This window comes from Canis lupus, chromosome 13 (assembly GCF_003254725.2).
Source record: "Canis lupus dingo isolate Sandy chromosome 13, ASM325472v2, whole genome shotgun sequence".
Lineage (NCBI taxonomy): Eukaryota > Metazoa > Chordata > Mammalia > Carnivora > Canidae > Canis > Canis lupus.
The window spans coordinates 27,127,790-27,151,714 of record NC_064255.1 but is presented as its reverse complement, the minus strand read 5'-3'; the positions used below and the strand labels follow the sequence as shown (position 1 = coordinate 27,151,714).

The 23,925-nt window shown below is 45.7% G+C and overlaps 1 protein-coding gene across 1 annotated transcript; it reads right to left on the bottom strand.

The window, feature by feature from the left end:
* Window positions 1–1,050: 1,050 nt before the first annotated feature.
* On the bottom strand, window positions 1,051–19,600 carry GSDMC (gasdermin C). The gene is made up of 14 exons (XM_049093271.1): window positions 19,387–19,600; window positions 18,291–18,474; window positions 15,573–15,741; window positions 12,981–13,092; window positions 11,928–11,972; window positions 11,522–11,554; window positions 11,251–11,283; window positions 10,941–10,967; window positions 9,560–9,699; window positions 9,049–9,178; window positions 8,503–8,576; window positions 7,517–7,796; window positions 2,081–2,265; window positions 1,051–1,491 (listed from the first exon to the last, which is right to left on the bottom strand). Exons 1-14 carry the CDS (start codon window positions 19,598–19,600, stop codon window positions 1,051–1,053), a joined length of 2,067 nt encoding a protein of 688 aa, XP_048949228.1.
* Window positions 19,601–23,925: the final 4,325 nt, after the last annotated feature.

Genomic DNA, 23,925 nt, shown 5'->3' with positions numbered 1-23,925 from the left:
CACACGGTAGTGTAACAGGTTTGATTCAACACATGAGTGTTGGAACCAGCTCATCCCAGTCTGATTTTAGCCACACTTGCTGGCTGTGTGCTTCTGAGCAAGGAGCTTCATTAACCTTCTTTTTTTTTTTTGAGAGAGAGAGACAATCTCTCTATATAGGAGATCTAAGCGCAGAGCCCAAGGCAGGGCTCCTTCTCACGACCCCAAGATCATGACCTGAGCCAAAATCAAGAGTCGGGTGCTTAACTGACTGAGCTACCCAGGCACCCCTGGCCTCTTTGAGGTCTAGGTCCGGTACTGAGAGAACCTGACATACAGCACCTGCCTTATAGAATCCTCAGAAGGGATGGATGCGAAAAATTGACAGAGAACATTTTGTTCTCTGTGTTCCAGCATCTAAAGTATTCAGCAATGGCAGCTGGAGACTGACCAATAGGTGACCCAGACTCCCCAGCATTCCTTGGCTCTGAGAGGTGAGGCCAACAGTGAGGCTGAGTCACAATTGGTGGGAGACGAGAGCCCCAGAGCCCCACGATATTGGTGTAGGGCCCACACCTCCCTGCATGACCTTGGGGACCTGAGGCTCACAGGTGCTGTATGACCTAAGGACTGAGCTGATGAGGAGCAGTTCCAGGCCTTACAGGCACGTGGAAGGAAACAGAGTGTCACAGCACCAGTGTCATCAGCACCTTCCCTACACCACTGCCTAATCTCCCCTGGTTCTGCAGCCCAGCCTCTGGGGCGAGAGCCGGAAAACTCAGAGGGTCAGGTTGTTTGCCTGAGGCCACACAGGTGGCCAGAGGCACTCCAGGTTCCAAAGCTGATACAGTGCATAGAATCACCCGAGGGAGTTAGAAAAAGACCAGCCAATAGGGCCCGTTTCAGACCAATGAAAACAGAATTGGGCAGGGCACTGTTGGGCACTGGTATTTAAAACAAAAACAAAAACAAAAACAAAACGGCTTTCCAGGTGACTCTAACATGTCATCAGAGTTGAGAACCACGACACAAGCGCCCAGGAATGCCATTCTTGTTGAGATGGGGCAGTTTTTAGTGAGGCAGCCATCTGACAGGAGTCAGGGTGGAGGGGGAGCTTTTTGGTGGCTGCCCGCATCCCCAGCACACCCGAATTGGCACCCCTGGGGCACACCCTGCACCCACCTTTAAGTGGCCTGGCCCAAGGAAGGCCAGCTGTCCTGATCCCTTGGCATCGTTGAGGCTCTGAAGCATGGTGTCCTGTGTAGTCTCCACGGCCTCTGTCACCACATACAGGCCCTCCTTCTCCTTCCGGTGTTGCAACTCCTTGAGGAACGAGGGCTTTGGGGTCCTCAGTTTCCTGCAAGGGTGTGTAGGGGTGGGACAGGAGAAGAGCAGAGCTGGGGAGAGCCGCTGCCAGGGCTCCGGGGGGCCAGGCCTTCCCAGGTACGACTGGCCTGGACTTCGGGACTGCTTGTTTAAGGTCACTTGGGGGTGACAGAAAGAGGAGAGAAACTGAGGGGGAGTGTGACATCTGTCTTATACACGGTGCAAAACGTCCAGAGCAGAGAGGCCACCCTATGGCTTTCTATAAGCTGAACTGTACAAAAAGCTTACTTGGCCCATGTGGTGTTCAGAATTTTTGAGATAAAATTTGTAGGTTTCACATAAAAATCTCAGTTTCTAGCTTCTTGGAAGAAATGGTGCCACGGAGCTCACAGTCCTGCCTGGAGCAGTCCTGGCAGCTGCTGCTCAGCTCAGGGCAGGCTTGTTTCGCGACTTGCCATAGTCTTCCACACTCCCTGTCACCTCCACTCAGCAGCTACCATGTTTCTGTTTTATTTCCACCTGGGTTGAAATCTCTGACTTAAAATAAGCCCTTCTTACCACCCACTCCCTGGTCCCTGGTCCCCTGGGCTCACTGCGAATGGTGGGCTCCCATCCCGACCCACTCGTCAGAGGGGCTTCACTGGAGGCCTCAAGCTGGCCTGAGCCTTGGGCTTTTCTCTGCTGCCCCCTCATCCCTACTCCCACCTGGAGGCCCTGCGCCCACAGAGCTCAGCCAGGAGGGCCCCCCGGTCTGCATGGCCCACCTGACTCTCACCTCTTCTCCACCAGTTTCCCAGGTGTGAGGGGAAACCCTGAGGGTGTGTACAGTCAGTGTGGAGCTGTGGGTCACCCCACTGCTCCCTGTCACCTGCACCGGCAGCCCGATGCTCACATTCATGGCCCCTGTCACGGCTCCTGCCACCATCTCCTCGATCTGGATGGACTGGCTCTGGTTCAGCTCTGTGGGAAGAGAGGTCCAGGCTAGAGCCAGGTGGCGAGGGAGGCAAGTTTGAGCATGGCTAAGGCATCAGCCCTGAGGTCCACGTTGGCCTCCACTACTTACTGGGGGATGGGGTGGGGGGGTGACCCTCAGCAAGCCACTTAACTCTTGGAGCCTCAGTTGCTCCATCTTAAAAAGGGGAGGGAAGGATGACAAGGTAATGCCCAGGGGAGGTTGTCGATAAGCTGTTACCTTGCTTTTCTGGGGTAGTGGGGTGTCAGGGGTGGGGGGGGGAGGAGGAGGAGGAGATGGGAGGGGCATGAGAAAAGCAGGGATTCCTCTCCTCCCTCCTTCGGATAGAGGCATCTAGGGGGAGCCTCTGTTCCCCTCCCCCAGTAACATTTTGATCTTCTGTCTTTGATGGCACGGGGTCTGTGAGCACCTCCTGAGGTGGGCCCTGTGAGCAGGGCAGTGACACTGCAAGCGGGGAGGTGGCTTTTAGGATGAGCACCCACAGCCCACTGGAAAGGGGAGACTCCAGGAGCGGAGGACCACAGCCCAGGGGAGTGTGACCCGGGGGAAAGCAGGTGGGTGAGGGGCGAGCTTCTCCACTAGGCGCGGTGCCCAGGGCTCACACTACTACTAGGGCCCATGAAAATGTTTTAGTTTACTTTAAAATCAGAAGAAAGAAAGAAACTTTTAGGTCTACGAGGATGTCTTCTGTTAATATATTCGTCTAATATATTCGTCTTCTGTTAATAAATTCGTCTAATTTGAGGCCAACACAGCCTCAAATGACAATATTTGCTATTTCTATGGAGGAAGGGGCTCAGGTAGGTAGGTGACCTTGGCCTGGGGAAGCAGGAGGAAGATGTCCCCCCCTCTCCCCCCTGCCGGGGACCGCCCAGGGGCAGCACCAGCTCCAAGCAGCACTTTCCCAAGTGGGACGCTCTCCAGGAGGGAGGGGGTGCCCAAGAAGGACAGGTTGGAAGCAGCTGCGGGAGCTGCTGGCCTGCCATGGCCTGCTGTCCTGCTGGGGGCCCCTGTGGCCCCCAAGGCCGGCCGCCCTTCTAGGACCTGGGGTCCCTGCCCCCTGCACCTACCTGAGGCCCTGGGCGGCTGCCCTGGATGGTTCGGGACTGTGGGCTGTGCCCAGCGCAGGAACTCTCTAGAACCCATGTCCAGCACTACAGGGTTTCCAGCCCTGCTCAGGGGTTGTGGTTCCCGCCGTCTCCAGCCATCTCCAGCCCCTGGGGTGATCCTCCAGCTTTCAATAAGGGCGTGTGCACTTGCAGGAATATCAGTGCTTTGTGTTCTTTAATCAAAGCCGGTGTTCACAGAACTTGAGTTTTCTTTTAAATCTCAGATCCCATCCTACCCCTCTTTCTGCCCCCTTCTCCCCCATTGTTTCTCCCCAGAGAAGATCACTTTAAATGTGCTTTGTTGCTTTTGGTAGTTACCTCCCTTATTTCTTGTTTAAAGGGCATTCTTTTTTTTTTTTTTAAGATTTTATTTATTTATTCATGAGAGATACAGAGAGAGAGGCAGAGACACAGGCAGAGGGAGAAGCAGGCTCCTTGCGGGGATCCTGGGTCTCCAGGATCAAGCCCTGGGCCAAAGGGGGCCCTAAACCGCTGAGCCCTCCCGGGCTGCCCTAAAGGGCATTCTTGAGATTATAATTCACCTACCATACAATTTACTCCTTGAAAGTGTACAAATCAGTGGCTTTTAATGTATTCACAGAATTGTGCAGCCATGACCATGGTCAGTTTTAGAACATTTTCATTACTCCCCACCCTAACCACTGATGTACTTCCTGGTCTCTGTGGATTTGCCTATTCTACATATTTCCTATGAAGAGGATAATATAATATGTGGCCCTTTGTGTCTGACATCTCTTAATAATAAGCTTGCTCAGGTGCCCTGTGTAGCTCAGTCCCTTTAAGCATCTGCCTTGGGCTCAGGTCATGATCCCAGGGTCCTGGGATCAAGCCTTGTCTGGCTCCCTACTCAGCAGGAAACCTACTTTTCCCTTTCCTTCTGCTGCTCCCCCCTGCTTGTGTGCACACTCTCTGTCAAATAAATTAATAAAATATTTTAAAAAATAAGCTTGCTTAATTTTAGACATTCTTCATGAGCTTATACCAGGGAAGATGAGGATTTAGGGTCCCCTTGGCTCTGCACCATGTACAGGTCCCATCACAGTTATGACTATGTGAATACTTCTCAGCTATTAATAAGCCATAATTATTTTCCTTTCTTGTAGGACTTTTCTCATTGTCATTTTTTGTTTATTTTTCCTTCTATCTTCAGTGTGTTTGTATCTAATTAAATCCAAACTGCCAGTTCCTTAAATCTTGTATTAAATACCTCAGAATTGAGGTATTCTATCAATTTTCTCTTCTGGAGACATCTCCCCCAAAGCCTTCCTCTTTGCTCAGATGGGGACTACTTGTCCTCTGGCCCCCATACTGTCATCCTGGGCATCCCCCTATCTCTGTTCTACACTAAATCTTTTTTTCTCTGTAGCCAATATCTTCCTCTTGGGTCTCTCTCATTTTACTGTATCACGTTATCTCATAGCTTTCTGGAAAATGGAACATAGACAGTAATTTTAAAAAATCTGCCTGAAAATGTCCTTTATTCTACCTTCAAATTGATGTAGACTTCTAGTTAGAGATAATTTTCCATCAAAATATAGGAAGTCTTTGTTCCATTGCTTCTAGTTTGTGTGGTTGTAATTTAAAGTTATTATTTATTTATTTATTTTTAAATTTTTAAAATTTATTTATGATAGTCACACACAGAGAGAGAGAGAGGCAGAGACATAGGCAGAGGGAGAAGCAGGCTCCATGCACCGGGAGCCCGACGTGGGATTCGATCCTGGGTCTCCAGGATCGCGCCCTGGGCCAAAGGCAGGCGCCAAACCGCTGCGCCACCCAGGGATCCCTATTTATTTTTTTTAAGAGACGGGGAGAGGCAGGGGAGAGGCAGAGGGAGAGAGAGAATTTCACATAGGCTCCCTGCCCAGTGCAGAGCTGGAGGCCAGGCCAGAGACTGAGCCACCCAGGTACCCACTTAAAAGTTACTCTTTCATTTTTGGTCTTTTGTAAATAACCTTTGTACTTTTCCCTGGATTTTTACTTTGTCTTGCATGTTCTGAACATCACCCAAATGTGTTTTGGTACGGGCCCATTTTCATCCATTTGTGTCAAGTATGCGATGGACTCTTTAAATCTGGAAACTCATATTCTGGTTATGGAATATTTTATTGAATTGTTGTTGATTTCCTTTCCATTTGTGTGTGTGTTCTCTTTTTATTTTGAGAACTTTTTTTTTTTTTTTTTAAAGATTTTATTTATTCATGAGAGACACAGAAAGAGGCAGAGACATAGGCAGAGAGAGAAGTAGGCTCCATTCAGGGAGCCCGATGCGGACTCGATCCCAGGTCTCTGAGACCACGCCTTGGGCAGAAGGCAGGCACTAAGCCACTGAGCCATCCAGGATCCCTGAGAACTTGTTTTAACCAGCTGTTAGGCTTCCTAAGCTACTCTTCTCAATTTCTTCTTTTTTTTTCTTATTTTTCATCTTATGACTTTTTACTCTACTTTTTGGGAAAAATTCCTCAACTTTACCTTCTGATCCTTCTATTGGGCTTTTGTTATATTAGTTTTAATTTCTAAGACATCTTATTTTGTTCTCTCAATGTTTCTTTTATTTTTTAAGCTTTTATTTATTTATTTGAGAGAGAGAGAGCGCACGTGTGCACAAGTAGGGGGGAGGACCCAAGGCAGAGGGAGAAGCAGACTCCCCACAGAGCAGGGAGCCCAATGTGGGGCTCCATCCCAAGATCCTGGGATCATGACCTGAGCCAAAGGCAGACACTTAGCCAACTGAGCCACCCAGGTGTCCCTCAATGTTCCTTTTAAAACAGCTCAAAAAAGCATAATTTGGAAAAGTCACACATAATGATCAGTACACAGGTATAATTTTGAGGGAGCTAATTTTAAAGATTTTAAAACTGTATTTGAGAGAGAGAGCACAAGCTAGGGAGGGGGACAGAGGGAGAAGCGGACTTCTTACTGAGTAGGCAACCCAATGCAGGACTGGATCTTAAGACCTTGAGATCATGATCTGAGCTGAAGGCAAATGCTTAACTGACTGAGCCACCCAAGCGCTCCCTCCCCGCCTTTTTAGAGTTTTTTTTTTTTTTTTGAAGCAATTCCAGACATACAAAATGTTTCAAGAATTGAAAAAAAAAAAGAGAGAGAGAGAGAGAAAGCCCAGATGTCCAGCGACTGAGGAATGGATATAGATATGGTACATATATAATGTACTACTACTTAGCCATCAAAAAAATGAAATCTTGCCATTTGCAACAACATGGTTGGGACTAGAAGATACTATGCTAAGTAAAATAAGTCAATCAGAGAAAGACAATTATACGATCTCACTCATATGGTATTTAAGAAACAAAACAGGATCAGAGAGGAAGAGAGGAAAAAATAAAACAAGATGAAATCGGAGAGTGAGACAAACCATAAGAGACTCTTAATCATAGGAAACAAACTGAGGGTTGCTGGAGGGGTGGGGGGTGGGGAGACGGGGTAACAGTGATGGACATTAAGAAGGGTATTTGATGTAATGAGCACTGGCTTTTGTATGCAGCTGATGAATCACTAACTTCTACTTCTGAAACCAATACTACATTATATGTTAATTAAATTTAAATGAAAAAAAGAAGAAAACTTCTCTTGTTTTTAAAATCTGATATCTGTCTCTCTATCCATTCATTAGTCCCCTTATTTTATGATGCATTTTTAAAAAGATTTTATTTATTTATTTATTAGAGACAGGCAGAGACATAGGCAGAGGGAGAAGCAGGCTCCCCCTGGGGAGCCTGATGTGGGACTTGATCCTAGGACCCCAGGATCACACCCTGAGCTAAAGGCAGATGCTCAACCACTGAGCCAGCCAGGCGTCCCTTATGATGTATTTCAAAGTAAGTTGCTGATACCAGTACACCTCACCCCAAACAATTCATATTGTTACTGGAGTTTAATATTGGTTTACATTGTTTTGGAGTAACATTGCTATACAGCGAAATGCTCACATCTTTAGATACTATTTGATGAGTTTTGACAATTGCATGAATCTTCATCAAGGTACAGATCTTTCTGTGATTTCAGAACATTCCCTCAAGTCTACTGACTCCTGGCTGTGTCTGACCTAGAGTGGCAGAAGTTGTGGTCCTAAGTCCTCTGAGCTCACCAGGGACACTTCCAGTATAGACTGGTAGGGCCTGGCCTCTCTGACTGCCTGCTAGCTGCTGCAGCATGGAAAGGGTCGCATACAGGGCAGACAGGGGCTGCTTGACTTCCAGATCCCAGGTTGACCTGGGACTATTCAGCTCTATATTCAGGCCACACTCCTGCAGCAGGCCATAGGTGATGGCCAGACCTTCACCCTGGAGTGGGGCAAGGAGCTCAGGTTTGAGGGTGAAGGGGATGTTCCAAGGGTATTTGAAGTTGGGCTCCAGGATGCTCCTTACCTAGAATAAACAGCATCCCACGTTACAGGTTAGCATTTGAGGTTGGGAAGAGAAAATTGGTCCCAAGAGGGTCATTCAGGGTAACTGAAAAGGATAAAAGCTTTGGAGTCAAGTGGACCAGGAGTCATATCCAGGTCATATCCTGTGATCAGTGTGAGTGTGGACATGTTATTGGAAAATGCTGAGCATTGGCTTTTCAGCTGCTAAACAGTTATACTAACGTTTCCCTTCTAGAGTAGTGGCATCTGTAGTAGGATATGTATTCATGTACGCACATGTGTGCAATGTGTGTGTGTGTGTGTGTGTGTGTGTGTGTATAGATGTCTGCCCACACATATGTATTTACATATATGTATGTGGAGAAAGGGAGAGCAATTCTCAAATGGTAACTGCTTAAGTAAAGCAGGGATATGACTCAGAGCCCTTGGGTTCCCAGACCTGGGTTCACTATATAGCTCTTTTAGAACTGTGGGGGCCCCCTGCAGGGGTTGCCATGGAAATGGAGACCCTCCTGAGATAGACTCATACCCGCTGGGACTGTTCCCCAGAGGCAGTTGCAGCCAGGGATTTCCCAGTTGCCACACAAAATCCCATCTCCCTTCCTGGCAGAAACCTCCATCATGATCTCTTTTTTTTCATCAGAGCCATTCTTAACTCTGATTTTCTCACCCTCCTTCCTGGATTTTGGCCCCTGGGGATTTCTCACCAGCTCCTGCTGCTGGAGGAGGATCCTCTTCTTCATGGACTGGGCCAGCAGATTGTGTTGGGTATCACTCAGCACTGGGAACAGGGGGACATTTGGAGAAAGAGGGATGAAGAGTCAGATTTTCCTCTCCCCACTGTGAACTAGGAGACCTCCTGAGAGGGGAACTCTGAGGCAGGCAAATAAACCATTGGACATGGAAGTCAATTTCCCTGTACTAAGTCCTCCTCCTATTCTTGGGATGGTCTCCAGGATGCTACATAACATGGTTCAGAGGAAGGGATTGTGAGGCTGGAGCCTGGAATCATCCACCCACAATGATCTGTTGGATGTACTTGGGCAGATCACTTTCTAAACCTAAGGCTGGTTCTCTGTTAATACAGCAAATTTATCTCCCTAAGCCCTCCAGACTTTGGAGAGAGCTGATATGTGAGGATAAAGATCATGGTATTTGAAGGGTTTTGGAGAGGTGGCATCTAACCCATGGCTTTCATGAGGTCTGCAGGCCAAACCTTTGACTTTCCTACATTTCTCCCAAATCACTCTTACCTATTATGGCTTCGAGGAGGTAAATGATGGAGGATCTTCCCTGGATCCATAGATTTCTTGTGTCTTCTTGTGTCTCATTTAGGATTTCGCCACCAAAGCCATCCAAAGGATCAAAGGGGTCCCCATCCAGCTGTAGGACACTGGTAGTATTGGTAATATGATACTACTACTACTACTACTACTACTACTACTACTACAACTAGTATTAGTAAGTAATTTTGCCTGTGTCTTCTAAGTCTGTAAGTCATTGATGAAGCTGTAAGAGTCAGTGCGCTTTACTTGCCCCAGGGGGTTTGGCCCTGTTGTGCAGGGCCCTCAGCCCCAATATTTGGAGCTGCACTCACTGGCCCTGTTGTGCCTGGGGCCAGTGTCCTGGATCTCTGACATCCTACTCTTTTCCCTGGCATTGTCCCATTTCCTTTTCCCCCCGTGTGCATTGGTAGCAGTATCGCCTAAACCTGCCCCCTTTACCACTTTTGATCAGCCCTCAGTAGCTGTAGGAACCCCTTACCCTGTCCATAAGTTCCAGCAAAGCCTTTCGGTTCCCAAGCGTGTTCAGGATATTATGGAATATGGCATCCTGAGTGTCCTTTGAGAGCTCGTCCAGGGCCTCCACTTCCTGGAAAATCTCTTCATGTAGTTGCTTGAAATCTTCTCTCAGGAATCAGCATCAACCAGAAAATGGGTACAATTCTTTGATTAGAACATTCCTGCAATGATCAGCCCTTTCCCACCAGTGTGAGCCCTTTTATCAACTAAAGCATCTCTGTGGATGGCACATTTGATCTCCGGAAATAGTTAAAATAACAGACTGGCAAATAGACAATCCTAGTGCTATGAGATGAGGGGGGTTTAGAATACAGGGAGCAGAGATGGAGATTCTGGACAGGGGTCATGGGAAGTGGAAGAAAATGACTAGGTGCTCATTACTGGGACATATCTGACATAACGTGGATTCTAATATTGGGCTCTGGGAAATAAGGATCTCAAGTGCTCTGGGTTTACATGTGTTAAATGGGGATGTTAAGAGGATTCAGTTGAGTTTATGTATGTAAAATGCTTCGAGTAGTTCTGGGTACACGTGAGCTATCCTTATCATGTAATTCTCCCTGTATTGTCTATGTCCATACAGAATTAACCAAGGAATGGATTCAGGGGCTCTCTGCTTCTCCTAGCAGATGTCAGGTGACCTCAAGATGATCCGCTAAGTGAGGGATCACCAGAATGGAGGCTGCAGTGACAACAGGCATTTCTGTTTGGTTCACCTGCTGTATCCCCGTTGCTCAGAATAATGCCTGTTGCCCAGCTCTTTTTTTTTTTTTTAAAGATTTTATTTGTTTATTCATGAGAGACAGAGTGAGGCAGAGACATAGGCAGAGGGAAAAGCAGGTTCCCTGCAAATCCCCCCCGTATCTCCTGATACGAGACTTGATCCCAGGACCCTGGGATCACGACCTGAGCCAAAGGCAGATGCTCAACCACTGGGCCACCCAGGTTCCTCGCCCAGTAAGTTCTTAATAAATGTTTGTTGCAGGTGTGCACAGATGAATAAAAGAATGAATAGGGATCCCTGGGTGGCGCAGCGGTTTGGCGCCTGCCTTTGGCCCAGGGCGTGATCCTGGAGACTCGGGATCGAATCCCACATCGGGCTCCCGGTGCTTGGAGCCTGCTTCTCCCTCTGCCTGTGTCTCTGCCTCTCTCTCTCTCTCCGTGTGACTATCATGAATAAATAAATTAAAAAAAAAAAAAGAATGAATAAGTGGAGCTGACCAAAGTGTATATTTGGACATAGAGCTCAGTTTTCTGAGTTGCATGGAAGCTCCAATTTGGGTTCTCAGGTTTGCAGTTTCCTATCCTAGAGGCCTCTTAATTCCCTCTTAATAAGCACTCACCTTGCCTAAAAGGTTCCTGTGTTCTTCCTGGAAAGAGAATCACAAGTGATCATCTCTTTTCTCATGCTCAAATATGCTTTTCAGACGCTTTGGAGGGTTCTGTCCTCTTACCACTTCCTCTTGTTAAACTTCCTGCCCAAACCTGGGTCAATCCCTCCACCCCCTTGGCCTTCCTGGACCTTTCCTATTCCATAAAAACTAGGACCAGGCCCTGGGGGCAGTGGTGGCAAAGGCCAGGGCAATCTGCCCTGGTCACCAGATGAGTGCAGGTTGGGATCCTTATCCTTACCTCCAGCAAACACATATTCACCTCTTGGAGGGATGAAACCACTGTTGATGGTGCCTGAAAGAGAAATTACATTCCCCATCCAACAGTTAACTTCTGAAGCCATTTGGTTTCTCTGACCTTCTGTCCCGACTTCCCTGACCCCCTCCTTTCCTTCTACTCCTGCCCTTTGCCCAGAGGCCAGATCCTCCCGCCTTAGGTAAGGACAGCAGAGGCAATCACGTGGGGCTTTTGTGCAAGGTGGCGTCATGGAGGATCCAGTCCCACCTTCCTGGCTCAAAAATCACCCACTCACTTGGAAGTGATTTCGACTGCATGCGCAGTTTCTCTGGAAAGAAAGAGAAGTGTTTACTCACAAAGGTTTACTCTCCTCTCCCCCTGCCCTAACCCCACGGCTCTCCCTCCTCTTCCTACCCCCGCCCCTGGATTTCTTACCTCTTCCCACTACTTCAGGTGACTTGGTGCCTAGGCATATGGAGACCCAGGCAGCACCCCCACAACCTTATCTCAGTGGCTAGGGGCCTGTGCCAAGGTCAAAGGCAGGGGAGAGTAGGAGGCAGTGAAGGAGACTGGCTGGAAAGGTTTCCCTATGGGTCTGTGGGGGCTGAGCCCAATGCACTGCTCTTACTAGCATCCAAAGGGGGTCAAGGTTCAGTAGGGTCTGCGTCTAGGAAGAGAACCTGCCCAGCTCTGGAGCTCACCTTCTGGAAAGGTCTTCTCCTTGTCGTCATCTGAGATGAGAATATCTGGATGGGAAGAAGTCAGGCCAGGAGAGCTAAGGTTATTCCTGTTGGGACTCTTTCATATTCCTGCACCCCCAGCCCCAGACTTCCTCATCCAGACCAGGCATGGCAGCTTTTCTCAGCGTGGCCTGGGGACCCCTCCCATCATAGGCACTTGTGATGCTGGCTAAAACTCAGAACCCCACCCTGGACCTGATTCTGTATCTTCGGAATTCAATTTTCTGAAGAGGACCCTGGAGCCTGCCTTTTGACCAAGCACCTCGGTTGATCACTGTGCTCTCTGAGATTGGACAACTGGCTCTGTAAGGTAAAGGAGGCTCTGTCCTCCTTTCTTTGGGTAGGATTGTCTGTTTGTTGCCGTTTGTCCTATCCCCTGAGCTCTCCTCCCTCACCTGTGTGCTCCCAATCCTGCCCTCTTCCTGAGTGATTTCATAGCTGCATATAAGAAATGTGCTGAGACAAGATGTTGCAGTGAGGATACTGTAGAGAGTAGTGGGTGAGTGAGTATATGTGTGCATGTGCATGTGTGTGAGTGTGTGTGTGCTAGGGGCCTGGGGCTAGCAAGGGAGGGAGAGGTGTAGATAAAACCCTGCATTATGCTCCTAGGGCATTATGTTTGCAGTTTTGTTTGGGATCCTGCTGGTGTCTCATGGGCTCTGACCTCAGGTTATGGGGTCTCCCAGGTAAGCTGCTGAGAGTGGCTTGAGTGAGTCCTTGAATGAATACAGGTGGTGGGATTGTGCACTTTGTTCAGTGCTAAGGTCACCTCTGCACTGGGCCCCTTTCCACATGGGAGACTCTCTCTCCTCATAGCAGCAGTCCAGGCTGTGCTGGAGGGGGCCATGGGTAGTGGGATATGTGTGTGCCCCCAGAGCTGGGAAATGTCCTCAGTCTTCTCCATGAATAGGCAGAGCAGTGGGTGGAAGCATGCTGATGCTCCTTCCCTCTCGTTTCTCTTCTGAGGAGAAGCAGATTCCCTCTCCCCATCTGCCTCTTTCAGCCTCTGCTTACCCCAGCCATTCTCCTTAAAAACCAGCTGCTTCCTCTTGTAGGCCATCACTGTGCCCTGTGGCAGAATCAGTGTCTTCTCTCTCACTTTTAGACCCTCTCCCTGGCCTCGACCCTGGGGAGAGAAAGCAAACAATATGCCCCATATGCATATGATTTTAAAACTCAGGTAGATCTAGAAAGCTCATAATCAAAGAACCCACCAGCCCCCTGATCTCACCCTCTGTTGTTCCTGATTTCCAGGTTCTGCTCTTTTTCCTTCTTGGTTCAATATTTATTTCTCATTTTCATGATTATTTTGCATTTTCTCATTTTCATGATTATTTTGCAGTGATTTGATTTTTTTCCTCCCAGAATGAAGTATATTCAGTTATTTTCTTCTTTGGATGATGAGGATTTCATTGCCCTACTCTTCTCTCTGCCCCACCTCCACTCCTCCTAAAATGTTCATGTCCCAATATCTAAGTTAATACTCATTGTTTACTGTTGGGGAGACTGCTTCTCCTCACTCCAGATCTTTCTTTTAGCAGTTAATTCCTATGAACCCGGGAAACTGGCCTCCTGTTGGTCCTTCCAACTGGGAGCATATGCTTCAGGTCTTACCTTTCTGGAATTATTTCCTGGATACTTTTCCCTATTTTACTGTGTTACTCTGTTTTCCATTTCTCTCCTGGACTAACTCTCTAAATTTTAAAATTAATCTTTCCCTCTCTTTTTGCTTACTTTTTTTGGGGGAAAATTTGATTTTATCTTTTGACTTTTCTATTTAAAAAAAAAATTAGACTCTTGGTTTCTGATCTGGCATGTAGAAAGCTTGAAAGTTATTATTCTGTCCTAAAATCAAATAAAAAGCTGAATAAACTTTACTGAGTATATCAGTCTGAGTTTTCCAGAAAAACAGAACCAGTAGGCTGTCTGTCTATATATTTATCTACCTAAAAGGATTTATTGTAAGGGATCTGCTCATGCAATTAAAAAAGTTGAAAAATCCCCAGATGTGCAGGCACAGGAGAACTAATAGTATAGTTCTAGTCTGAATCTAAGGGCTAAAGAACTAAGAGAGCCCATGGTGTATTGTCATAGTGCAAATCTGAGTCTGATGGCAGAAGAACAGTGTCCCAGATGAGAGATACTCAGGCAGAGAGTGAAGTCTCTCTCCGCCTTTAGTTTTATTCAGACCTTGAGTGGATTGGATGAGGACCACTTAGACTGGGGAAAATAATCTGCTTTACCGGTCCACCCATTTAAATCTCATTCAGAAACCCCCTCCCAAACACACCCAGAGTAACACTGAAACAAATATCTGGGCACCCCATGGGGCGGTCACATTGGCAACATAAAATTAACCATCATATTGAATAGTAATGACTATATTCTAGAGACCTGATAGTCAAAATGTATTATAGTGGGCTTTTATGTAAGTGTTGTATTTAATTTTATGTATGAAGGAACCCTATCTCAGAACCATGAATACCATTCTCAGGCAGCCTAGTGAGTAAATAGCTTCCCCAGAATTCAGCCCTATTATTTGAATGTCCTGGAGAATCAAATACTACCTAAGAGAATCAAGTGCAAACCAATGGCATGGGAAACTGATGCAGCCATGAGCTGGGGGGGGGGGGTGATATATAAACTGTTTAACAGCATCACAGCTCAAGAGCCCATGCTTAGATTGGCACTGGCTGTGAACAGCTGGGATGGCAGCTGGACACACAGCTGGGCAGTTGCCCTATGCAAAATGCCATAGGGTGTTCTTCACCTGTCCTTACAAAACCCAGTCCACCCATCTGAACAGGTGGGAAAACAGCTGAACATGGAAATAATCCTCCAAGCTGGAGTTGAGTTTTGTTTCAGACTTCCTTGTCCACTGGGTGGTGTCGTGTCCTCCTCTAGGGTTCATTCACAGATCTTGGGAAAGTTAGTGCACATCTCAGTTTTTGTTTTGTCCTGTTTTTTTTAGTTCCTAAGTCTCTTAAGTGAGGACATATTACATATAAAATAGATTGTGTATAAAATGTCCATTATGACACATACACACTATATATGTCCCTGAATCACGGTTCATGTTGACTAAATATTTGATAAACTCGTGTTTAAACCGTTTTTTAAAAATTGTGGTTATTATAAATTACGTGCATCAGATGTGCTCGAAGATATTTAATCTCAATCCAGAAAACTTTCTAGTCAGGGTATCACAGTATTTAGGATCTTTGAACTGCTAAGGTTTTGTACTGTGTGGTCCCTTGTTTCTTGCAGCCATAGAGCTGCACATGTATGTAGTAGAGCAGCCATACTTTCAGAGTATCCAGGATCCATCATTTATCCAAAGCAAATATAATCATTGCAAATAGTTAAATTTCTTTTCATTTTATCAATATTGAATAATCTCATATATATTAAAATACTAAAGTGACCACGTCAGAATATACTCTCAGGTCAGGAGTCAGGATTCCTCAGCACATGAGAAGTGGGAAATGCTGACCCATTCATTGCACCCCCAAAGACGGGTCCTAATAGGATGCAGAGCCCCTGGGAAGTGAGGCTGGGCTGGCTGGGCTCTTTGTGTTCCCAACCCACTTCAGGACAACCATGTACCTTGAAGAAAGTATCAAAAGGGAGAAAGCAGCTTCCCCAAACATTCACACTTCTGTTGTCACAAAGCACAGTAGTGTCGGTCAGTTCCACGGTGTCTGTCACCACATAGAGATTATCCTGTCTGTCCCGGCACTTCACCAGAAATAGCAGCTCTGGATCTTGCACTTTCCTGGGGTAGGTGGGAAGAGAAAGGTCATAGTGGAAAAGGGATGCTTTCTTAGGTTATTCTAGATTACTCTTCTAGGAACCTGGATGGGGTACAGTGCATCTGGAAGATACTGGCTTACAGGCTAGGTTACCTAGAGCACCAGAACATCTCTTATATGCACAATGCAGGGCCCCCCATTCTCTGACAGGGTATGGGTGTGACAGTATGCATCCCGTGTGATGAAAGGTAGCTGCATTTTCCAGAATTATTTTGGTCCTGTTAGGGTAGTTTTCCACTAGTAACTAGGGCCTCTCAGCAGAAGGAGACTGGACGTAGATGAGTCCAGGTGATTGAGAACAGGGCTTAGAAAGCCCTGTAGTCAAAGCTGGCCTCACACCCCCCGTGTGCCCTTGTGGAGCAGGGGGATAGAGTATGCTGAAGCAGGGCTGATGCTGGATTATTTTCCATGAGCACAGGTGGGCTTTATGGGCTGACTGTCCTTAGTAGATGAGTTGGATGGGGAAGGTCTGCAGTGCTGAAGACAAAAGTCTATCCCCATTTCAGTTCTGAGACTCAAGTCAGATTCTATCCCAGGCCCCGCTGGGCTTGGTGCCCTGGCGTGCAGAATACTGAGAGGTCCTTAAATTCTCCTTTCACTGCAGGCAGTACTGAGCATCCAGTGGGGGCTTTCCTGTTGCCCTTGGAGACAAATGCAGACTTCTTACCAGGCATCCGAGGGGTGTGTCATCTGACCCCTCCTTACCTCCTAAGCTTTGAATCACTTTCGTCCTCATTGACTAAGGTTTGGCCTCCCTGGCCTCCCCCTGGCCTTGGAATCATCATCCAGCTCTTCCATGCCCCAGGGCTTCTAAACCCTCATTTGAACCCCTTTCCTCCTGTTCCTCCTTGCTTCCATCATTCTTTGGGGTCTGAGCTCAGCTGTTAGTGCCACAGAGAAACCTAACCAACCACCAGCAGTGTCTCTTTCTCTTTGTCTTGTTATTCCTTATCTCAGAGCTCCTATCATGATCTGCAAGTGCCTTCACAGATGAACACATTATATGCCCACATCCCATTTATTAGAAATAGCCAACTGCTCCCCCTCAATGCCTCCATGTTTAAAGGTTTGACCTCAGGCTTACTTATTTCTCTCAGAGCTAGCAATTAAAATGTATCCTAGAAATTGCCTCTTTCCCTACTGAAATACTGAGAATTCTTTTTTTGTTTCTTTCTGAGCAGTATAAGAATCTGAGATACTCTTTTGCACCATAAGCAGTCTTTGCAAATGTTATTTTTAATAAGGGCCTTGTAAGAACCCAGGGAAACAAAAATTGTCCAATACCTTGTGAAAGTAACTTTTAGTCTCTAAAAGTACTGTGATTTTTTAACTCCTTGCTTACCTAACAATGTGTTTTGCCTTTGTAAACACACTATTTAAGATGATTTAAGAAGTTGTCTGTTAAGCACTTAGAGGATCATTTGATACCTACCTTTGCCCATGTACCCATATACATGGAGATAAGTGGAATCCCAGGACACTGCTGCATACTTTATTTATTAAGCACAGAGAGTTTCAGATTCTTTGTCTCACCTAAATTAATACTTTTAAAATTTATTATTATTTTTAAAAGATTTTATTTATTCATTCATGAGAGACACACAGAGAGAGAGGCAGAGACACAGGCAGAGGGAGAAGCAGGCTCCATGCAGGGAGCCCGATGTAGGACTCCATCCGGGGACTCTAGGGTCACGCCCCGGGCCAAAGGTGGCGCTAAACCCCTGAGCCATTCAGGGATCCCTATATTTATTTTTTTATTTCCTGCTTCCTCACTCCCTGGTCTTTGCCTGTCCACACTGAATATAAGTGGCTTGGGGTAGAGATTTTTATTGGTCTTGTCGTTATTCTATCCCCAGCACATGACAGCACAGTTATGGGTAATTACTGTTTTTTTTTTTTAAGATTTTATTTATTTATTCATGAGAGACAGAGAGAGAGAGAGAGAGAGAGAGAGAGAGAGAGAGAGAGGCAGAGACATAAGCAGAGGGAGAAGCAGGCTCCAAGCAAGGAGCTGGATGTGGGATTCGATCCTGGGACTCCAGATCACACCCTGAGCCAAAGGCAGATGCCCAACTGCTGAGCCACCCAGGTGTTCCAGTAATTACTGTTTTAATCAATATATACCAGATAACTAATAACTATTAGTTGAATGAATGAATGAATACCCAAGAAGAATAGTATGGTCTGAGATGTCATTTTCTGTACTCTTGAGCCTAGCAGTAAAGCCTGCGAGGTGCCTTTTGGCACATGAGGAGAGTTCAAGGGCCTCATTGACCAGTTCTTTTTTTTTTTTAATTAAAAAAAATTTTTTTATTTATTTATGATAGTCACAGAGAGAGAGAGAGAGAGAGGCAGAGACATAGGCAGAGGGAGAAGCAGGCTCCATGCACCAGGAGCCCGACGTGGGATTCAATCTCGGGTCTCCAGGATCACGCCCTGGGCCAAAGGCAGGCGCTAAACTGCTGCGCCACCCAGGGTTCCCGACCAGTTCTTTCCTGTCCTATGGCCTCACCTCTTTTGAAGGTCTTTCCAGTTATGGGGTGGGATGGTAACAGCCTGAAACTGAAGGGAGGATCCATGGAACACAGTAGCTTTCCCTGACACATTCATTTCTAGCCCAGTGGTCACGTTGGCAGAAACCTGTCCCTGCTGGACCACAGTGTCACTGAAGAGAAACGGTCCCATGACAGCAGTTTCTGGGGACAGAAAAGATGACGTTAGGTTCAGCCAAGAATTTACTCCAGAATGGTTGGGAAACCGAATGGAAATCGAATGGCTGAGTCCTGTGTTGCCCTGACCCTCCAATTCATTTGCATTTCTCAGTTGAGAAGCTATCACATCAGTGGTTAATTATTTTTTTCCTTTAAAGATGTATTTATTTGAGAGAGAGAGGGGGTAGAGGGTAGGGGCAGAGGGAGAGAGAATCCTTAAGCAGACTCCTCACTGAGCATGTAGCCCAGCAGGGGGTGGGGGTGGTCGGTGCCTTGGTCTCAGGATCCTGAGATCATAACCTGAGCCAAAATCAAGAATTAGACGCTCAACAAACTGAGCCACCCAGGTGCCCCTGAGTTAATGTATTAAGTATAAATTATTGCTGATGGCAAATGTTTGAATCAGCCTAGGGGTTGGATAACAGAGGATAGTATCCCAAACCCTAAGCTCTGGTGACATCATGTGTGCACTGGTACAGGGAATCCACAATGTCATCTTTTCCTCTGTAGCACGCACAGCCTCTAGTCCCAGGAGGCAGCACCCTGGAGCAGAAAATGTTAAGCTTATGGACCCAGACAGATCTGAGTTTGGATTCTAATTTTACTAGTTCCTGGGTGTATCACCTGGAACAGATTATTTTATAAGTTTCAATTCACAGTTCTGTAAGTGGAGATAATGTCCCTGACTTAAGAAGCTATCCTAAGTATCAGATGAACTAATAAATGCCTGCGTCCTGATATTAGATTTTTAAGTATTGTAGCTTCTTGCCCAGTGCCTTTTGGCAAAACCAACCCTGATGTTGACCTGTGTGGGTGCCTAAGGGATCCTTGTATGCTGCACTGCCTGTGAGCACATGTGTTTTCTACTCCTTGCCCCCTTGCCCTTGTTGACAATACCGGGAACTGAAGAACTTGGCTCCAGGAGGTCCATGAGGGTGTATTCGGCTGGAATGTCAGGTTGTTCCCAGAAGGGTGAGCGCTTCTTCCTCTTCTGTAATATTGCCAGCTGACGGAATTGGTTGGCATTTGACAGGCATCTCATGGGCCTCAGGTCTTTGTCTCCAAGCTCTCTGACCAAGTTCTTGCTAATATGCTCAAAGAGGGAGGGCATGTTTCTAGGAACAGGTAGAAGGGGAGTCCAAAATTCAGTTGAGAGGGGAAGCTCCCACGGAGCTTGATATTTTTCCTAAAGAAAGAGCAAATTTATGAGATTAACTTTGGTCTTAACTTAGAATGGTGACTAGATCATAATTTTCTCAACTTTGGTATTCTAAACACAGCCTAGGCTTTGGAGGAAAGCAGTGTTGTGAAATTCATTGCTCTTTGGGCTAGAATAGAAAAGCCTGTGTGTGCCCCCAGCCCCAGCCCAACGGCACTCTAAAGGACCAGGAAGTACCCTATACTGTCATCAGCAGAAGGGCCTGAAAGGAAGTTAGGTACATGTTAAAAATTCATGGTGGTGGTGGTGGAAGTGGGGGCAGTGTTTGCAAGGAGAAAGTGAAGGCCTCACTGGAACGTGACATTTGAACAAAGACTGGAACTGGAAGAATGTGGGGAGGACATGAACTATGTGGCTGTCTGGGGAAAGGAGGAATGAGGAAGAGCAGAGATCCTACAGGAAGAAGTACCTGGCGCCAGCCCAGGCGCAGTGCCTGAGCGAATTCATCAGGCAGGGAGGGCAGGTGGGGGCAGGCCCTTGTTGCACATGGTTAGGACTTGGTTTTTACTTGAAGTGGGACTGGCAGCTGTCGGAGGGGAGTGAGCTCAAGAGTGACAAGTGGGACACGTCTTTGGAAAAAATGCCAGTCTTTGTTGTGTTGTCCACAGACAGACATAGTAAGGCAGTAGGAGCAGAAGTAGGGAGTCTGGTTAGGAGGGACTGCGGTGACCCTAGTGAGAGCTGATGGGGGATGAGGCCAGGGTGCTGGCACAGACAGTGAGATGGGAAGTGATTGGGTCCTGGTCTGTGTTGAAGGCAGAGCCAGCATCTACAAAAGGAGTGGTGTGGTGAGGTGGTCCCAGTGGCTACTCAAAGCTCTGACACTTTGAGTCAGGAAAGTGCCATGTAGACATCAGCAATAATAATTCTGAAATGAGTTGTTTGCTAGAGAGGGAGATGAATAAGGAATGTGAAGGAGTGGAAGATGTTGGGGAAATAAGGCAAGATGGAGGAAACAGGAGTCTTGGCAAATAAAGAGGAGCCAGCCTGGGGAGCCAGAGAATCAATTATAGGTACACGTGTCACTCATTGTGCTGTCTGTGAACTTGTAAGGACAAACTGGGTGCTTTTTATGGGCTCCTTCTGTTCTTACAGAAGAGATTAAATAGGTCTTAAAAATGTCATTCAGGGACCCCTGGGTGGCGCAGCGGTTTGGCGCCTGCCTTTGGCCCAGGGCGCGATCCTGGAGACCCAGGATCGAATCCCACATCAGGCTCCCAGTGCATGGAGCCTGCTTCTCCCTCTGCCTGTGTCTCTGCCTCTCTCTCTCTGTGACTATCATAAATAAAAAAAAAAAAAAAAAAAAAAAAAAATGTCATTCAGAGAGAGTTGACCATGATTTGAATACTTCACAGAGATGTAGACCTTTATCACATATGCTCAGTGAAGTAGTGCACATACATAAATATGCCCTTATTTGTAGCTGGAATGAGCCTTAACTGTTACTCAGGTAGGTACCTAGCAGGTGATCTTTAGAGGACAGAAATAAAATCTAGGCCATGAGACCTTGACAGAATCAAAGAGTCAATGAGCACCTGGTTCAGGTGTTAGAAGTGGCAAAGAGAAGAATTTCCCCTCCGAAGGACATCTATATGTGTGTTCCTTTGCCTCTGTAGATAAGATTAAGACAGCCAAGTTGTACAATTTGTATATACCAACTGGAGAAGGGCTTTATATAGGTTTTGTGAATTGTCTAAGTGTAGTGGTGCAAAACTCATGCCTTTGAAGATTTTATAGATTCTTGCTGTGATTGATATAGGACAAGGGAATCACTTTCATGAAGATGGGCTGAAATGGTAAAATAATAAACCCAGAAGCCTATATTGTGCTGGATAGGCCAAGAATCACTAGAAATCTAGTAAAGTCAATCCTGCTAGGTGTCAGGAACTTGAATGGGTAGTCATCATCTTGGATAATGCTGTCATGCTTCATAAACATTTTCAATGTCAACAACATGAGAAAAGAACCCAGGATCCCCACTAGTCATGGTATAAGAAACAAAGACCAGTGCTTAAGAGGAGAGAGATGATTCCTAGGGAAATCGATCCTCTGTAAATTGACTTGTTCATTTATTTTATTTTATTTTTTTAAGATTTAATTTATTTATTCATGAGAGACAGAGAGAGAGAGAGAGAGAGAGAGAGAGAGAGAGAGAGAAGCAGAGGGAGAAGCAGGCTCCATTCCATACAGGGAGCCTGACGTGGGACTCCATCCCAGGTCTCCAGGACTATACCCTGGGCTGAAGGCAGTGCTAAACCGCTGAGCCACCCCGGCTGCCCGACTTGTTCATTTCTTTATTTACTCATTCATTTAGCAAATTTTTAATAAGCACCTATTATATTCTAGGCCCTGTGCTGGAATTGACAATACCATGGTGAAAAAAAATAGAAATGGTCTCAGATCCATTGAGGCAGTCTAGTGAGAAAGGCAGGTATTTACCAAGCGATCTCATTAATAAATACATGTGCACGTATAAATCATGATTAGATCCATAAAGGAGAGGTATTTGATGCTCTCAGAATCTATGATAGATAGATTTTCCTTGTTCTTTGGTCAGGGTAGTTGGGAGGTCAGGGAAGTCTTTCTTAAGGGAGTAATTATTCAACTGAGATATTAGATAGTAGAAGTTAGCTAAAATAAGAAGGGAAGAAAGAGGACCCTCAGTAGAATAAACAGCATGTACAAAGGCCTTGTGATGAGAGACAGTTTGGTCCATTCTAGAAAAGCACAGAAGCCAGTATGGCTGGAGTGGAATAAGTGGTGGAATGGGTGGGAGATAATGCTCAGGAAGTAGATGGCAGTCAGGTGGTACTGTTCTTTAGAGGTTATTTTGGGTCTTTGATCATTCTTCTAAGAGCAAAACAAAATCTAATGAATAGAGAATTGTAATAAGGGGAGTAATTAATGTAAAAATGGGTCCCTGATTGGATGTAACTCTGGCAGGTCAATAGTAACATCACTTTGCAGACTCAACATAGCCCTACAGAAGACACAAAGTGCTGTGTAAGACCATCTCACAGTCCAAAAATAGAAAACACACGTGGGAGGAAATCACCCTTAGTGGAGCTCAATAGACACAACATTCATCAGGATTAGACCTACAGAATGGCATAAAATTGAATACTCTGATAGAGACTATAGGAGAAGTATGTGTAAAATATTAAAAACATAAAGAAACAAAACATGAGAAAAGAACAAGGTAACATAAAAAGTGACCAGGCAAAGGTATCTGGGGGGCTCAGTGGGTTAAGCCTCTGACTCTTGATTTTTGGCTCAGGTCATGATCTCAGGGTCATGAGGTCCAGCCCTGTGTTGGGCTCTGTGCTCAGCAGATAGTCTGCTTCTTTCCTCTCCCTTTCCCTCCGCTCTCCCCCCTCTAAACTAGATAAATAAATAAATCTTTAAAAAAAGGTGACCAGGCAAATTGGAAAAAAGATTCAAAAGAAGATTTTAAGATGAAAAATAGTTGTAGATAATAGCTTGGTGAATTAGACAAATAGTTGACTAGACCTAGCTTAAGTGAGAATTAGGAACTAGAAGGTGGATTTTAGGAACTTTACCATAATTCATCAGAGAACTATAAAGAGAAAATAGTATAGAGATAGTAAGACATATGGAGGACATAATGATAAATTGAAACACACACATATATGTGTATATACATACATGCACACATGTATATGGAAGATGTGCATATATATGAGAGAATGGAAAGAATGGGAGTAAAGCAATAGTCTAGATGCAATAGGCAAAACTAGTCAAACCCACAGCTAATCAGATATTACTGTGAAATAGTAAAGATAAGAAGATCTTAAAAATCTCTAAGCAATAGGTGAATCATCTATAAAGGAATGCCTATTATATAGAACAGAGAATTTTCAATTGCAAATAATAGACGCTAAAAGAAAAGAGAACATTTTAAAGTACTAAGAGAAAATAACTCTCCACCAAAAATTCTTAGTTCAGCTAAACTACCAGGCCAATATTAATGCAGAATAAATACATTTTTCAGACAGACAAAAAAAATGGAAGGCTGTATCAATAATTAAATTAACTCTCTGACAATAGTGATGTTCTTAAGGTGGAGTGACATTGAAGTTCTAAAGCCAGGAGTGAAATACAAGAAGGAAGTGTGAGCAAGAAGTTGGTAAACAAGTGCATAAATCTAAACAAGTATTGCATCAAGTATTACATAAAAATTATATTTATACTAACTA